The sequence below is a fragment of the Ptiloglossa arizonensis genome, chromosome 13, assembly GCF_051014685.1.
Source record: "Ptiloglossa arizonensis isolate GNS036 chromosome 13, iyPtiAriz1_principal, whole genome shotgun sequence".
NCBI classification, from domain to species: domain Eukaryota; kingdom Metazoa; phylum Arthropoda; class Insecta; order Hymenoptera; family Colletidae; genus Ptiloglossa; species Ptiloglossa arizonensis.
The window spans coordinates 6,185,553-6,199,116 of record NC_135060.1 but is presented as its reverse complement, the minus strand read 5'-3'; the positions used below and the strand labels follow the sequence as shown (position 1 = coordinate 6,199,116).

At 40.1% G+C, this 13,564-nt stretch overlaps 1 protein-coding gene and 1 long non-coding RNA gene across 6 annotated transcripts; one reads left to right on the top strand and one right to left on the bottom strand.

The window, feature by feature from the left end:
* Window positions 1-203: 203 nt before the first annotated feature.
* LOC143153609 (uncharacterized) lies at window positions 204-12,685 on the bottom strand. 5 transcript variants are annotated; one of them, XM_076325013.1, is made up of 5 exons: window positions 8,773-8,886; window positions 8,545-8,688; window positions 6,555-6,813; window positions 2,731-3,076; window positions 204-1,024 (listed from the first exon to the last, which is right to left on the bottom strand). In XM_076325013.1, exons 2-5 carry the CDS (start codon window positions 8,583-8,585, stop codon window positions 654-656), a joined length of 1,017 nt encoding a protein of 338 aa, XP_076181128.1. In that variant the 5' UTR covers window positions 8,586-8,688; window positions 8,773-8,886; the 3' UTR covers window positions 204-653. The 5 variants fall into 5 exon arrangements, with proteins under 5 accessions (XP_076181128.1, XP_076181129.1, XP_076181127.1 ...); XM_076325014.1 differs by lacking the exons at window positions 8,545-8,688; window positions 8,773-8,886 and adding an exon at window positions 12,571-12,685; XM_076325012.1 differs by lacking the exon at window positions 8,545-8,688 and having other exon boundaries at window positions 8,773-9,356.
* On the top strand, window positions 9,042-10,795 carry LOC143153612 (uncharacterized). Its single transcript, XR_012993873.1, has 2 exons — window positions 9,042-9,425; window positions 9,997-10,795. It is a non-coding gene; the product is annotated as an uncharacterized LOC143153612 (long non-coding RNA).
* Window positions 12,686-13,564: the final 879 nt, after the last annotated feature.

Sequence of the window (13,564 nt, the reverse complement as noted above, 5' to 3'; positions counted from 1 at the left end):
CACAAGTTTTCACGTAATACTACATTTTCAAAAATACGATCTACGTGAACTTGCAAAACGTTAACAAAGCATTGGGAAAATCTCTATGGAGTTCTCTCTCTCAGCTGTCTATGTGTATTTACAAACAACGTCCAGTAATTAAGGTCGGTCATCTCTCTTCTCGAAGGGAAAATGGAGAAAACCAGGAATCACCGCTGTATAGAAAATAAATACATTTAATGTAAGACAGTTTATATACACAAGATGAAAATGTGTGCCAGGTGTGAACGCATTAGACTAAACGCAAATGAAGATAACTTTCCTGTCGTACATACATCACAGCGTTACAAAAATATTTTCCAGGCGCATAAACGCGCACGGCGAACGTGCCATTGAAATTCTTTCGAACATTTTGGAAGTAACAAAGCGAGAGCAGTTGCACCTCGAGTAAACTGGTAATAACGAATCAACGTGATCGTTCGCGTCGTTTTAAACGAAAACGAGTCTTCTTCTTCGTGACTCTCGGTTTTTACGTAACTGTATTTGAAAAAAAAAAGCACTGTAAAATGTTCTCGAAATAGTATTCACAGAACGATCGTCTCACAAGGCCACGTTAATTTTTCGTTCACTCTTGCATTCTTCATGCTCGTCCTACGTGAAATACAAATGTCTCTCTACAGCTGCAACGGTGCATTGGACGTATGGTGTTTTTTATGCCTCGGTGGAGCGACAGGTGGACTTTCAGGCGCCAGTAAACGGCTCGCCATAAGCCATTTTTTGGCTCTGCCAGCGTGATAGTAGTACGAGTAAAGCAATGCCATAGCCGCCAGCACAACCAGTAGACACGTACCAGCGATAACGATACTGAACAGCCAATACGGCCCGGTAGGTTTTGGCAGTAATGTTGGCTCCGTTGGTGATTTCTCGCCAGGAAGCGATTCCGTTGGCTCCTTCGGCGGTCTCGGTGGTAAAGGCTCCACGTCGTCGCCGATTGTGATATCGGCGCATGAACGAAATTCTTCTTGCGGGCCGCAACCTACAGCTCCTGCGAACGAATATTTGAAAAAGTCTATAGTGTTCGAAGAGTCACCCTCGATGATAACGAATCGAAGTAAGCACAGAACACACGAACCACTGAAACCGATTTTCTTTAAAAGAAAAAAAAAGAAATATTTGATTCCACGTTTTCTTGTTTCTCAATAAAATACTTCCCGATTACGAATAATTTCGTAAGAACGAATAAATCGTGATTTATTTTTGAAAATAATTTTTGCATCACTCGACCGCAAAGGGTGAATTAAGCAAATGGGTCAAGTTATGTCTCTTTTTTTTGGTTGCAGATAGGAAAAGTTTATAGAGGAAAAAGGTTGAGTGGTTTAAGCACCCCTTATTATAACTCTACTTTTTCTGGAAACGTAACGATGCCTCTGGAAGATGCAATTTACATCTTTTTCCTTTTTCCTTTAAATAAAATATTTTCATTTGATAAACGTTAATTGATTTTGTTGGAAAGTCGACTTAATCAAATGCAGATATGTATTATAGATATTTTTGTTCCTCGAATGTAATCATTTTCGAATATTTCGTAGTGACGTTTGAAAGGTGCAATTGCACTTTGCAGGTGCATCGTTATACTTGTAATAAAAGTAGAGTTATAGTGTACGGTCGTAGATAATGAAAATATTGTTTCTTTATTATTTGGAATAATATATTATTTTGGTGTATACTTCGAAAATACACACGTTTATGTAAATTGAAACTTTCTTATTTTTTTTTTTCATTCTTCATCTTTATGCGAATGCGAAGCAAAGATAAATTTTTCAGTTTCGTGGAATAAGTAACGATCTATAATAATAGCAGTAATTGGAATAGTCGATATAGTTTGAAACATTATTGAAAAATTTTGTAATAATGTTTTTATGTAAAACTTAAAAGTAATAAAGTGATCGCTGCATGAAGAACGTTGCGAAATACAATTATCATGATGCAGTTGAATACAATTCTCCTGCTAATTGTGTAATGTTTATTACATGCAAAAAGTACGACAAAACGTTTCAACTGTACCACGATAGAATACTAATATTATTTCACGTTGTTCAGTATGAGTCATCATTTCATTAATCGTTCGTCTGCAAAAATGGCTTGGAATATTAACGAAATATTTCTTAATATTATTCCCAGAAAGTTATCCAACTTTCTACCCAGTTCATCGCGTACATTATAAACTCTTCGTACGATAAACATTCCAATAACAAGATAATCGAAATGCATCGAATGTCTTTGTACCATTTTACAAACGAGAAAATGTTAAACAAATTTTTCGAAAAGTATACAAAATACCTGGCAATTTTTAATAAATATAATTTCACACAAGTGCTAACTTATCGCAATGTGTCCCCTCGATCGGTCGTAGTTTCCGTTACACGTGACGGTCCATTATCGATTTTTCAAACCGTTAGAAAATTTCTCGATTTCATTAGATCGTACTTACCGCCTCGAGAGGGAGCATTTATCGAAAACGCAATCATTCGTCGCGGGGATCGACCGAGAGTGATCCACGTTGATCCGGGATTAAGTGAAAGAAAAATTCCATTGAAAAAGTCGTTCGGTGGTTCGTTTCGCTGAGGTTCGAAACCGAGTCTCTGTGAATGCAACTCGAGTGATAACTCCGGTGTACTTTCGTTCACGAATTTCAACGAGGGAAGCATTCCACGTACTCGTTGGTGTGCACACCAAGGGGGACAATAATACCTGTTCCGTTTCCACAGTCGCCCCAATTATTCCCGGCTGTGTATCTCCATTGAAAGACGCATTGGGCGCAGGTCAGGTCGTCTGGCAATTTGTAGAAAGCCTCGAAAATCTTATTCCCTGGGCCAGGATAATATCTGATCGATCCGTTCTCCGCGCGGAGCAGATGCTTGTCCAAGCAATCTTGATCCACTTCCTTGTCCTTGTAGGTCATCGAGCACGTACGAAACTCGAAGTAGCCATGGTGGTTCGCCGTGAGCTCAACGCGGACCGGTATCACGGAACCAGTTCGGTATTTCCTTACTATTACACCGTTTCCGTATTTTCCGCCTGTCTCGTGTGCACGCGGCTGAAACAAAAATCAACAACGTTAACACCCCTCCGATCAACTCTTCTCAACGAGACGGAAAGTTACCATCGAAGTTGAGAAAGTTTCAAACTGGTTTAAGGTGAATTATTATCGATCATCGCGGTCGGAGTACTGTTCGAGAAGTCTTGCGATTTTCTTTTCCAAATTGGAGAACGTACAATTTGATCAAATGTTTACACACTCTGAAAAAATCGTGTTTCATTTTTATTATTAATTGGACATCGTTTCCATCGGTATCGATAGTGAATGGAACGTGTTAACGCGTCCGTAAAGCCCCGATGACGCGAACTGAACGATAACGAAACATCGGAATCGTTTTCTAAAAAGATCCAGCTCGCGTCCGGAAGTCTCTAAGTGTTTTAACTACGCGAACCCGGGTCACGAAGCCCCCGGAGACCTAAATAGAGAGGAGAATGTACGTGTGGTGCCGTGTGGATGCGTGTGTTCCAGCTGGAAAATGTAGTTTCTTTGCCATTATTATCGCTCGATCCGAAGAACACGCTCGGTTGAAAGCTAATTGTATCGGAAGTCGCGGTGATGTGAAAAGACCAGGTGTTCTTCTTCCGGTGGGAGACTTTTCTGAAGTCAGAAATAGATTCTTATCGTCTACTTGCAACCGATAACGGTGACATCGAGTGTTCTTTTCTGCGTCGAATACTGAAAAGAAAGCGTTGTATCCCGAACGTATTCGTTTCGGGTGAATTTCGTTAAAAAAGCATTAGAATTTTCAACTATTTATCAACGCGGTCCCATTTGGACAGTTTTGTTCTACATTGCGTAATAAGGATAAATTATCGAATACGACATTATTATTGTTATTCATATATCGTACAAATTATCGAACTTGGAGAAAACTTTGAATTAAACAAGTCGAGATGTCTACTGTGAAGTTGAACAAGTCGAGATATTTACTGTGAAGTTGAACAAGTCGAGATATCTACTGTAAAGTTGAACAAGTCGAGATATCTACTGTATTTAACCTTGTTCGCCAATCTATGACATTTTTCATAGATTATACGAATCGTTCAACGTTTCCTGCAGCTCCTGTCGGAAATTAGTTGGGCAACGGTATCTAAATTCGAGTTTTACGAGATACATTTTTCGCGAGGGTGTTGAAATTCATGGCATTGTTGCAGCGGGGGCATGTGCACCCGACAGACCAGAAAGCCGCAAATAGTAATTTATTCCGTGTTGCAAGAACGTCACTGGGGGATAATTACACGTACTTTACAATGGGATCGTTGTATTTGACGCGTCCAACCATCTTTCTTGTTTCCATAATCGTAGCGGCGCGTTTACCAGTGAGAATTTACCGACATTTAACCCCTTTTTAGATGAAGCTTCTTTTAAACGTAAAGTAATGTATTATATACAACACGCCACAGAAATTACCGAGAAATCCTTAAGGAATTTCTTCTTAATGTCGTTATAATTTTATATTAGAAAATAAATTAGTCCGCACGAAACGAATAATATTCATCAACGGAAAAAAAAAAACAAAGCGGTCGAAACACTCGAAAATGTTCAATCCTGAAAGCACTTTCAGGATTTACTCCGCAATGAAATAAGAAACATCGATAAGTAAAACCTGTGAGTGACCATATTTTTTTAAACGTTTCTCGACATTGTCACCCGTCCAAAGATACGTATTATTTATCTAACTATTCGTCCAGCGTGGTTCGTGGCAAGTCTTTCTTATAAAAATTCAATGTACCACAAATTTAATACAGTTAGGCCCCGTTTCGCGTGGGAGTTACCATTTCCTGTCAGAGTCCCGTTAAACTGATCACCGTTTGGCAATTTCAATATCGCGCAGGTGAAACGAGAACAGAGAATTTGTCATTGTAAACGTTACCCGCTACGGTAAAACTGTTTGTTTCGGTTTATTTCCCCATGGAAATAAATGATGCAATATATTTATACTCATAGATGCTATGAAAGATAAGTGGTAGCAAACAGGAAAGAAATGAGGTTGCGTGTAGGGTACCCGAGTTCGTTGTATATTGCATACTCGCTTCTTATTTTTCACCTGTCCGTGTGGTTACGTTACAATATTTTTAGACGGGATAGGAATTGTTTAAAATAACATTGGGAAATAAAATATGAATCCTCTGAGAGTACAATTAAGTACGTGATCCTTTACAAGACGGAAGATTATACGAATACAATTTTTAATATATGTTTTAATAATGTATATAATGTTCTCGTTGAAAACAGAGAAACGATAAAAAGTACATTATAACCGGTACGTATCGAATATTTTATGTTTCAACGCGTCTAATTATGCTGTTTAAATCTAACGAGCATTTGAAAACAGAATGACAAACTCTTTTGTACATAATGCAGATAATTATACGGAGTAATTATACAGCTGGAATCATTTTATATTAATATTGCTCCTGATGAATATTTCATAATTCGGTTATCGTTCTTGCTTATAATTTGTCAAATTTTAAAGTTATTTCTAATTGTTCTTGAATAGAAATTTGTGTCTTTTTTTTCTTTAGAGTTATAAATAACATTCAAACGAATCCAAACGTATTGCACAATATGACTTTCGTCTGATTTGTAAACGAACTTGATATCATATTCATTACCTAAAACACTTTTATTTATCGCTACAACGATTGTCTTATATTCACCGTTGCTATTAAAGAACGATTTACAGAAAGATCGATTAAATATCATTTTATTTGACACAGTTGACCTTGTTTCGATATTACTAACATTAAAATTGAAATAATTACAATCGATCAAAACGTACAAATTTGAAGTATGCAATTCAAATATTTATACTTTATTGTATCACTCAATATAAATACTCGCCTGAACTAATATTCCATGAAATCAATATGTACGTGCTTGATTATCGAAGTTTCAATTGTATGGACCGTTTTGATTAACAACAATGAAATGCTAATAGACAAAATTAATATTTCAAAATATTTCCTGCTTCGAAATCAATAATTGCCACCATTGCTCATTTCGTATTCAAATACCCGTGCAGATAAAGAATTACCCGCATACGAATAGATTAATCTGGATAGAAAAATATATAAACAATTTTCTAACAAATGCCAATCACACTCTCAACATTCTCAAAACGTTTATTTGCTTGTTTATAAATTTATTACAGGTATACAAATCTATCGTATCAAAGATAAAGTGTAACAATTCTCTCAATGCTCAATGCAATTAGAAATTCAAAAGAAAAAAGAATCACGTGCAATTTATGCGTCGGTCGCGTATCGATTTATATTTATCATCGAAACTACACACTATCATCGCGAACTAAATTATTTTAAAACGCAACTATTTCGTTTTACCGATACGAATGCACAGTTTGCACGAGTTCGGTGCAATTATCGTAATGCTGTTATTTTCTAACCGATGTACGTTCTGGAAGGTGCCGGTACAGCTCGGTCTATGGCAATTACATTAAAAGTTTCGGTCTTACCGGTGACGAGTCCCAGGCGTCCCCGCAGATTCCACATTTTCCTTTATTTCGTTGCCACTGCCTGGTAAATCCACCGCAGTAGCATTCATGGTCGTTGTAATCGTGCGGTGTATCGAAACCGTACCTCCACATCGAGGCCCTCGAGGGTGGTTCTATCAGTCTTCCATGGGCCAAAGCTTCCTTTACGACTACCGCGCTCACGATGAATACTAAACTAAGAATCTGGAGCCGCATACTTGCAACCGCGGAAACTTGGCCCCTGAAATTTCACATTCTCTCGTTATTACACGAATAAATATTCCTGTCGCGTTGTCAACGATTGCGTCACTTCGTGAAAGTACGTTCCGCGTGCAACCGTCGTGTAAAAATGAACTCGATCAATCGATCCTTGGACCGATTCAAACGGATACAAATTTTCTTTGAACGTACTCGAATGTTAAAAAGAAAAAAAACGGCGCATCGTTCGTTCGCGTTGCGTGGTGCGCGATCGCTGTAACTTTTCGGAAACGAAACGAAGAATTAAAAAAGAAGAAAAAAAAAATAAATCACGACCTTATCTTTCAATTTTTACATTTCTGGCGTGAAAAGTTATTCCTTGCGTTGGAGGGTAGTTTTTACATCGGAGAGTAGAAACAGTTCGTCTGTAGTTTTCAGTTTATTAGACAGAAGAATGTGTGTATATGGAAAGAAAGCAATAACAATGATCGATATATTTATTTTTGTTCGTTTGTGATCAGGTGACACGTTTAATCTGTAGAAAAATTCGTGAAATTAATTCTGGCGATGGAACATTTCTCTGAATGTAGGATTCACCGTGTTTGGTAAATTATTTTTGGCACGCTGCGAAAAAGTTCCGGTTTCCGTACGTTGGTTAAATAACTAAAAAGAAAAAGAAACGTGACAGAGGAGGTTAACAACCTCTCACTAGAAGATTTCCAGCGATGTTTTCAGAAGCAGTAGAAACGTTGGACGAGTGCACTTTATTAGCAGAGGTCCATTTTAAAGAAGACTGTGTCGGTGAAATTTTTTCGATGAATTACTTACTCACTCAACGTGTGTTGATCGAGTAAAACAACACCCAATTTCTAACAAAATAAATAGCTTCCAACGCTCGGATTTTTATCGCAATCGGTTATTTTGAATCCGATTAAGATCATTAGCGGTCTTTTTTTACCACCTCTTCTATACCAAAATTCGATCACCGTGTTGGTACAAGTTCCGAACTCTATTCGTTCGACCACTGTACACGTAATCTTCGTTACTTTCCTCGAAATTTATTTCCAGTATTTTGTTTCGCGTTGTATCATCCATTGCGCGTCAAAGTACAAGGATGAAAGTTCAAAGTGTAAATCGTGCACGCGCGATTGCCTTTCGAACAATTTGTTAAGTGTCCACGTGTTGGTGCCGAGTCTCAAATTCGTTGCGAACCGTTCACATCGAAGTTGATCGATTAGAAAGCCGGAGGGTGGAAGGCAATTAGACACGCTTCGTGACGAGTAACACGTAAGATTCGCGCAGAAACACTGCTTCGCGGAAACCAGGCTAAGATCAACGCTCGCGTAAATTCCAAGTTGGTTACGATACAGAATTTCTCGGGTTCTCTCATAAACGAATCGTAACAACACCAATAACTATTCTTAGCTCGGCAATTGCTTTAATGGTATTCCACGGTTTAATTACCGTGGCAACGCGATCGATACGATCAACAATTTATCAACCCTTGACTCGATACAACGAAGAACGATAGAAAGTGACCACTTCTCTTTTATGGTCTGAATCACCTGTATTCGTTCTGTACATTCGGGAGCAAAGTGTTTTCTATTTATTTCTACAGGTTTTCTTATGTAATTTTTAACAAGCACTCCACGCACGACGGAGTACGAAGCATTGAATTCACGGTCCAGCATTATAGTTCCGACAGTGGTATCTCGCGCTTGTCTTTCCTCACTCTTCTTCCGGCAACGCGTCGACAACGCAGCTAGATACATACCGATTTCGCGGAGTTTCTCTTTGACTCTGCTGATAACACATTCCTCTTCTTTTAACGCACGTAAGTGGTAAAGTGGGCTCTGACGGACCGTTACGGCGAAGAATTTAATATAATTTTGTTATCGTGAGATATTTTATTTTATTACTGTGAATAATTTAACGTAATTTTGTCACCGTGAAGAATTTAATATAATTTTGTTACCGTTTCTTGTTAAAATAAAACACATACTTTACCGTTCTACCGAGGATCGGGTTGTCGTAGAAAATGTTTAATTTATTACCAACTTCTTGATGAAAACCAACGAAAACTTTCATTATTCGTTTTTCACACGACTGGTTCGCGCGTGAGAATCAAGTGAAAATTAATCGGGGGCGCGATTCGATTTTGACCGGGACTTATACCGGGGTAATATGTATTCATCGAGCAACGAACGAGTCCCACGGTTCTCGACGTGTTTACTTCACTTCGCGCCGCATGAAATTCTCAATTTATTTTAATTAGCGCAATGTCATCGTTACGGTAACTTCTCGTGTTCGTTCACCTAGTTCACCGTAATTCCATCGTTTGTTTCACGGTAACAAGGAAACGAACAATGCGCGTAACAATATGCGGTAATAGACGAAACGATGTTACTCGAAAATGCGATTTTAACAAAGCTCCGAGTCGGAACCCAACGACATTCCTCGCTCGAAGGCAGCGAAGTACCAGCCACAAAGGAGAAACTGGCAAACCGGTTGCCACAAGGCTCGCCATCGCTATAAACACGTTATCAGAACCAACCTGGAAACCGTGTATACCGATTGCAGCGCTACAAAAACTGATATCGCGAACCAGCCACGGATACCGCAGCCAATGAAAGTCGAGACTCGCTGGAAACCATCGTAAGATTTCGCTATTATTAACCTGGAACGATACTACCGCTAATTTTAACGTACACCCTTTGCCAAAGTCAACGGAAAAATTATCCTACGACTTTTAACCGTACGCTGCGACTATAAAATTTCAATTTCAATTTCGGAGACTTTTCTCTACGAAGTGACTCGTAACGACCAGAAAGTTTTCCATTCGGACGTTTCACGAGTTGTATCGTTTCTTGAGATTTTAATCGCTTAACGTTCGAGTTAGAATTTTACTTAATTTTTTCGTCTAACAATTAATCGCGACACGTAGTTGCGTTCAAGATAGTCGGGATCGCTTCGATAAAGTCTAACGTACCTTTGCCCGAATCAGCTGTATCAATAACGTCACCGATCACCCGGTACGAAATGTGAACTATTTCTTTTCTCGATACGCGTACTAATTTTTGAATCGTTTTCTTGGAACGTGAAAGAAAACCACAATCGAAGTTTAATGTGTAATTTGAATCATCGGTAGAAATGAAAACGTTACTTTACTTTGCAATTTCTAAATTATAGTGCGCAATCTTGAGTTAATACATTCTATGCTATGTAGATGTGGCGCGGGATTACAATGATTCAGAGTCTAGAAAGCAAACGCACGGTACGACGAAGTAAAAGGAATGACGATGCAGGTGAAATATTTATCCGAGCTAACGAAGGTTCTTGTGGCTAGAGTTATTAGAATAAACTGGAAATTACCATTCGAGAGGAAAATTTCAATCGATACTCGCGCGATACGTTATTCGTACGCATTATCTGTATCCTTTTTTATTGTACGAATATTTGAAACGAAAATCTGGACGGAAAGGCGCAAATTTTAACGATCGAAAAACGAGGAAAAGAACCGATTGCGGTGATGTCCGGTGAAAAGGCTCGAAGATCGTTAAGCGAGCAACTTTTCAACGTGCGATAAACGCGCGAGGCTTCGGTGAAAACGAAGAGGGGCGGTACCCTCGGATTTTCTCGATCCGAGGGAAAAAAGATCGACGAGGGCGTAGTAGGGGGTGGCCACGCTTTCCTAGAGAAACATTCGGAATACATTAAAGTTAATGAAAAAGTCTCGACGACCGGCGTGATATCTCTTCTGCGAGAAACTCGTAGCCACGGCTGCGAACAGCGCCGGTTGAACGCACGTAACGAGAAAACGAATCGAAACGTTGCTGGAATTTGAAATATCCGCGAGTTGCTCGGCACGTGGCGGGAAAATGGAAATTTCGAGCTACAAATTAGTTTTCGCGGCAAACAAGGGAACCGTGGCCCCCGCACTCGCGCGGCCGATATCGCAACGATCGATAATGTAAAGCAACCGGCTACGTGAATTCACGATAGCTCGCTGTTAATTAAAAAAATCAAAACACAAAGTAAAGAGAATCCTAAGCGTTGTACGCGAGACGGGGTCTCCGTCGAGTACTCGTCTTTTGTTGCGAGCAACGTATTCTCGTCCACCGTGAACAAATTTTTTATTTTGTTCCCCCCCGTTTCCTCGAGGAACACCGGGATCACGGAAGAGCGGAGACACCGGAGTCGCTCTTCGACGAGCAACGATAAAATCGGTATACTGATGTTAATGCGTCCGCGTGGTTCAATTAACGATCCGGGAAACGTGCAAACGCCACCTCCGCAACGAACACACGCCTCTGCGGGCACTGAAAAAAAATTAGTTTCCATAAACAGGTGCGCTGAATTCTTCCGGGAAACGGGGGAACGAAAATCGATACCAGATTTAATCAATACGTTTCGCGCCGTGTAGGCCATCGCCGGAATTGATATATTTTTTTTTTTTTTTTTGTTTCGTCTCTTCTATTACGGAGTCACCGTTTTGGATACAGAGTATTGTAACAAATCACGCGTGAAAATGGAAATATAAAAGATTCAACGCGGTCCACGGGTTTCATATAATTAACCTTGCGTGGGTGCATTCCCGTCGAGGAAAATATTATTCCGGAATAACGTTCCACCGTATGAATTCGCAAATTATATTTAATAATCTATTCCTGCGTGTGCTGTTCCACGTTCACCGTGGATATTACCGTGTACGGAGAAAACCCGTTCTACTTATTCTCGTTAAGAATTCACCAACCCATCTGCAACTGGGACTGCTGCTGGCAAAAGTGTGTTAGAGGGACGAGCACTTTTTCAGAGTCTGTGCTCGACGATTTAAACGGTTGCCCGAAATAATTCGAGCAACGGTTAAATTTTGAATTATTGTGTTCGAGATAATTCGGAGATCGTTCACGCGAACGAGGTATCCAATATTTTGATAAAAGTCTACGGTTATAAACGTCGCACGAAACAATTAGGAGATCACTTACTCGTACCAGGTGTCCAATATCTTACGAGTTAACGAACGAGATAACGAACATTTTGCGAGTGGCTCGTACTACGCGAACCAAGCGTCGAGTAAACGTTCTACGGCATTGTTGCACACGGCTCAAAATAATCGAAGTACCCGTACAAAAGAAACGAAATTTTACGGAGCAAATTATCGACGATAAATTCTACAACACATATACGCTGCTCAAAATAATCGGAGAATCTACTTGGAAATTATCGACACTTTACAAGTCACGTACTCGTACTACGTGAACTGAGAATTCGATAAAAATTCTACAACACTGTGTTACACTGCTCAAATTATCAAAGGACCTATCGGAACTGATCGACACTTTACGAGTCACGTACCGATGCTACGTGAATTAAAAATTCGATGAGAATTCTACAACACTGTGGTACACTGCTCAAAATAATCAAAGAACCTACTGGAACTGATCGACACTTTATGAGTCACGTACCCATACTGCATAAACCAAGAATTCGACAAAAATTCTACAACACTGTTACACACCGCTCAAAATACCCGCGAATACCTACTCGAACGAAACGATCGATATTTGCGAACGTTTGCAAATATTTTGTAACTAAAACGTTCGATAAAGATTCGCGAACGGTGGTTCTACGGTGTCGAATCCATTCGTGGTTCGTGTTTCCATCGTTATTCGAGATTCAGCGGCCCTCCGACGGGTCCTCTCGATTAATTTGAGCGATGCGGTTGCAAAGTGTTCGAGAGCCGACAATTCCCACGACACTGAACCGGCATCAAGGGTCAAAAGTCTGTGCGAACACGTACCGTCTGCGGTAAGGTAACGAAGGCCGAAAACTCTCGGGACTGTGCACGTCTCTGGCATCGGGTGTATCAGGCCCGCGAAGAAGGCCCGGACCCCGGTCAGTCGACGACTGAACTCGACTTTGCTCGAAGCCGAGCACGGACCCTCACGACGTGGGAGTAGGTCATTAGAACGAGGCATTCGGCCGTATTCACGACACGACTCGACGCGCCGACGACGATACGGCCCCCCGACACGCGTGCTGCGCGACTTTCAGTGAAAACCTGGCCTCTGAACGCGTTTCCATTCGCTTCCTAGATGGGCGTGGATCTACCAACCTTGACAACTGTTCAACGCCATCGGTCCTGTATCGTGTAAAACGATGAATACGGATTAACTGTACAATATTAAAAGATGTTCGGTTAGACGCTTCCGTTGAGAGAAGAATTCGAGCAAGGCCCAAAACGCGTGCTGCGCGCGCCTTTCGGGAATGTTTTCTGAATGAGAAAGAACGTGACAAATTTTGTGAACGTTGATACTTGAGAAATTGTTAATATACGAACGAAGAATGTAGATAAAAATCGTAGGGATAAGAGTAAGGCCCAAAATGCGTACTGCGCGTGTCTTTCGAGAATGTTTTCTGAATGAGAAAGAACGTGACAAATTTTGTGAACGTTGATACTTGAGAAATTGTTAATATACGAACGAAGAATGTAGATAAAAATCGTAGGGATAAGAGTAAGGCCCAAAATGCGTACTGCGCGTGTCTTTCGAGAATGTTTTCTGGATGAGAAAGAACGTGACAAATTTTGTGAACGTTGATACTTAAGAAATTGTTAATACATGGAACGAAGAATGTAGACAAAAATCGTAGGGATAAGAGTAAGGCCCAAAATGCCTGCTGCGTGCACTTTTTGAGAGAATTTCCTGAATGAGAAAGATCATAAATTTTGCGAGGGTGAATACTCCATAAATTGTTACCGTGCGAAACAACGAATGCGAAGAAAAGTTTGAGGC